Source organism: Vigna angularis, chromosome 9, assembly GCF_016808095.1.
Source record: "Vigna angularis cultivar LongXiaoDou No.4 chromosome 9, ASM1680809v1, whole genome shotgun sequence".
NCBI lineage: Eukaryota > Viridiplantae > Streptophyta > Magnoliopsida > Fabales > Fabaceae > Vigna > Vigna angularis.
In genome coordinates, this window is record NC_068978.1 from 18,637,910 (window position 1) to 18,642,178 (window position 4,269).

Sequence of the window (4,269 nt, forward strand, 5' to 3'; positions counted from 1 at the left end):
GGAACTCTGGTCACCCTCTTGGTCCATACGTTGATTATAATAGAAACTATACAAAGTAACCAAACCAAACACCCTCTTACAATACATGGTCCTGTCAATATCCACCACCCACAGAATTTTCCTTTCCATTTGCGTGTACATGTCTCAAGGACTTTCCTTCAACCAATCAAACCCCTCACAAAATCAGAAACCTCAAATCATAAACCATAGATTGCTCCTTCACAATGTGATGATGCCTCTAGATTCCAACATACACAACAACCACGTGTCTCAGAGACAATACAATCAATGGTCTCACACACGATCTAATGGGGGCAACAAACAGTAATTTGGTATGCTATATAAGCAAACTTAATCTGCTTTCCTTCTATACCAAGCCATATACTAACACCACCAGTTTTTTTATCCTTTTTACATCACATTAGTACCACTACTAGTTAATACCTGTGGAACAGGCTTTAAAGAGTTCAGAAACATAAATGAGACCCTCTAAAAATTAACCAAAAAAAGGTAGAAAAAGTAAACATCACATGCAAAATATTAATGAAAGGTCCTAAAATCTATTTAATGGCCGTCTTAAATGGTGCTGCTTTTGCGGACAACATAGCGATAAGCAGCAACCTTTTTCCTCCTTGAGGCAGTGTTATCAACTGAGAGTACCATCTTTCCAGATTCTTTTGATGTGAATGAGTTGTGGATTGCTTCTTCCGAGGCTCCCATCTTCCTTGGCTTTTCAACTGCTATGGTGTAGCTTCCTTCAGCATTTGGCACAAATTCAGCACTGTATTCCAAGTCCCACCCTCCCACTACAATGTCCCATGTGATTGTTGCACCAGCCTAATTCAACCAACAATAACTAAATTACCAACTACTCTTCCATTGGCAACAAAACCATTAAGCCAAAATTTAATATATAGAAAATCCAAAAACAAAGATTATTTTATCTAAAAAGGAACCAATTTATTTGCATGACAGTAAGACTAATCATAATCTGCAGAGAAGAGTGTGTTAGACACATTGTTGAGTTTAATTTGTATGCCCTTTTCAAGAAATCAGAAATGAGAGTAGAATGAAAGATAGTTATTATGCAAGCCAATAAATTTTCATATTTAAACAGTGATTATTGAGTGCGTGTAAAATGTAAACTTGTTCAGAAATAAATAAATAATTGTTCAAACAAGGAAAAACAACTTATTGTTTCTTTAAAAAAAAGTTGATGGAAACATGCACCAAAGCAGTGGGTGAATCATCACCTCAATTCCTTCAATCTGTATGTTCACTTTCTCTCCTCCTTTGATTGTGAACTCAGATGCAGGTTTTGGGGGACCATTCGGCAAATCACTGGGCCGTTTCAGTCCTCCATACTGAACAGGAATATCCTCAGGCCTAATAAATCTGAACACAAGAAAGCAACTCCCTTCAGAAAGCAAACCCAAAATGGAAATAGAAGGAAAGTTGGAATTATATTCGTTACCACAAAATGAAACCGAAGAAGACAACTTAAGTAATGATAATGTTTATGAACAAAATCTATGAATAGTAGAAATTAGAAAGCAGACAAGATCTCAGAAGCATTTTTAAATATTAATATAGATTTAAAATATGAGTGGAGCCAAAATGCTTTAGAGCAGTAGGGTTTTGGATTGCAGAAGATTTAAACAGGGGAAAAAAGACAGAAAAGTAATTCATACATATGGAACCAATAAACTCACTTGTAAAGTGTCTCGGCAGCATTTCCTTCCTTAGAGATCACAAACTTGCTCTTGGTTCTCTGAGTCAGAAACGGACTGAACATTGAATACAACATGCTGAAGTACCATGGCACGTTGATGAAAATCTGAATCCCCAAAAGCCAAACCAAGGAATGAGAAAAAAATATATTTATCAAAAAAAGGTGAAAATGTGTCACAGTTACATAAATGCCATGGCATTAATTGAGAGAAACCAAAACGACAAACTTCAACAAGTTCCAAATTTGAAGAAAACAACAAAAACTACATATACCTTGCGAGCCACCATTTCCGGGTAGTTGTCTTGGAACAAGGAGAGGATCTGGTTGGAAGCCACCCTCAGCTCTCTCTTCGGCATGTCCTTGAGGTCTGTGACCTGGATGAGAGAATTGACTCCACCAGGCTTGAAATGAAGAACCTTGATGCCTCTCTCGAGGACTTGAACCCTCCACCTGAGGAACTTTTTCAGCTTCTCCTCATCACCAAATACCCTCTCATACATTTCCTTGTCCTTAAACATCCCATAAGCATTGTAGCACACAGGGTGCCCCTCTTTGTCATACCCTTGCATATACGCTATCACTCCTTCAAGCTCCTTGAACCCCAAATCCTCTTCCAAAATGGTGTCAGCACCAAACTCCTTCCTCCAAGCAAGACACTTTACAAGCATGTGTAGGGCATCACCAACCCTGAAGTCCCTTGCTCTAAGAAACTTCAGCAGAATAACATCAGCTTTGTCATCCCCTCCAAGGAGGGGAATGCCCCACATGGAGGCATCAGAGGGAGAGTCTTCAAAGGAAGCTTTGAGCTTCTCCTTCAGCTCCTGAAGGGCTTTCTTCTCTGAGGACCTGAGGAGGGAGACGAAGTAGTTGTCTTCTTTGAAGGAAGGATTAGTGGAGGCTCCTCCCATTAGGGTGGCCACAAAGCCCTTCTTGTAAGGCTTGGGGGAAGCTTCTGGAAGGTCCTGGAAGCTTGTCTTTTGGCTTTGGAGGGACAAAGGAGATGAAGCGGTGTCCATCATCAAAAAGGGATTTTGAGAGAGACCCAGATGGAATCAATGCATGAAATGGGAAATGCAGGATAATGGGATGGTGATTCTACCCAAAAGCACTGAACTTTCTCTCTCTGTGTGCTTGAGTGAAGTATGTGGATTATGGTTGGAGAAAAAGGAAGAAGGAGGAGGAAAATGACAAGGAAATGAGGGAGAAGGGAAGAGAACAAGAGAGTTTTGAGGCCAGATTTGAGTGTAGTGTTGAGTGTGTTTGTGACTTTGTGTTGTGTTGTGTTTGAATGAGTGTGGGAGATAAGAGTGCTTTGAAGAAGAAACGAATTTGAATGTGGTGATGAGGGAGTAAATGGAGACAGGGATCGTGGCAGAGAGTGAGGGCACGCGCTTTTCTTTGGCGAGTGGGGAATGCTTGAGTTATGTTGCTGAACAGTTCAGAGTTCAAAAGAGAAATCTGGGAGTTTATAATCTTGGATTATCTTGCTTTAATTGTTTGCATCTTTAATTTAGTAAGGTAATTAGATCATTTCTGAGTTTATACATATTATGAATCTTATTTTATTTTATGTAAACTTTTACAGTATAATATAATGGTCAGAAGGTGTATAAATGATTTTTTAATGATATGGATTTTAAAAAAATTTAATTAGAATATAAAGACTATATGTATCCAGTTTAATTTTTTTTTTCAATTTAAAAATAAGAAATTGAGCCAAACTCGTTAAGTTCGAAAGATTTTATAAGATGATAGATCAGACTTTTTTTTCTCTTCGAGTAAATGATATATAGGATTTTAATAATTTAAATTTCGAGATTTAATTTTTATTTAGAGTGAAGACTGATATCCTGAGGACGAGGTAATTTAATCAATTCCATTGATAATTATGTTATTAGAAAATTAAATTTAAGGTTTTTAAATAAAAACTATTAACAAATAAAAAAGAGACTGGATTAGATTAAAAAATTAAGGAAAAATACAAGTGGTATAAATTAAAGAACTATATGCCCAACAATTCAAAAGAATTTTGAGGAAGGAATCAATTTATTTTTAGTATAGAATAGACAGGCCTTTAATAAATGAGATAATTAAGAATGTCCATAAAAACCACTAATCCAGTCTGTTAAAGAATTAGCAATAAAATTAAGTCTTCTAAAATAGATTAAACCAAACACATCATTCAGACTAAATTTGTAGTGAAATTATACCATTTAATAAGTTGTCCTGGAATATACATCGCTGGTAAATTTAATAGGTAATTTTCTAACCGCGTTTCGATCTAAATAAACCTTTTAAGCGTTAAAAATCAAATAAAAATATTTTTAAATATATATTTTGTTAGCAAAATGTGTTATGTTAATCTTTATAGTTTCCACATATATCATAAAACTAATATTTAAAAAAAAAATAAAAACAAGTAATTTAAGCTAAATATTTTTCATATTATTTTTAAGCAAATTTGCCTTGAAAGTGACGTGAAAGTATGTACGGAAAATGTTGGAGAAGTGAGGAGAAGAGTGAAGTGGGAAGGGATC

The 4,269-nt window shown here is 35.9% G+C and overlaps 1 protein-coding gene across 1 annotated transcript; it reads right to left on the minus strand.

The window, feature by feature from the left end:
* Window positions 1-342: 342 nt before the first annotated feature.
* On the minus strand, window positions 343-3,051 carry LOC108346311 (patellin-6). Its single transcript, XM_017585359.2, has 4 exons — window positions 2,005-3,051; window positions 1,713-1,837; window positions 1,254-1,395; window positions 343-837 (listed from the first exon to the last, which is right to left on the minus strand). Exons 1-4 carry the CDS (start codon window positions 2,749-2,751, stop codon window positions 577-579), a joined length of 1,275 nt encoding a protein of 424 aa, XP_017440848.2. The 5' UTR covers window positions 2,752-3,051; the 3' UTR covers window positions 343-576.
* Window positions 3,052-4,269: the final 1,218 nt, after the last annotated feature.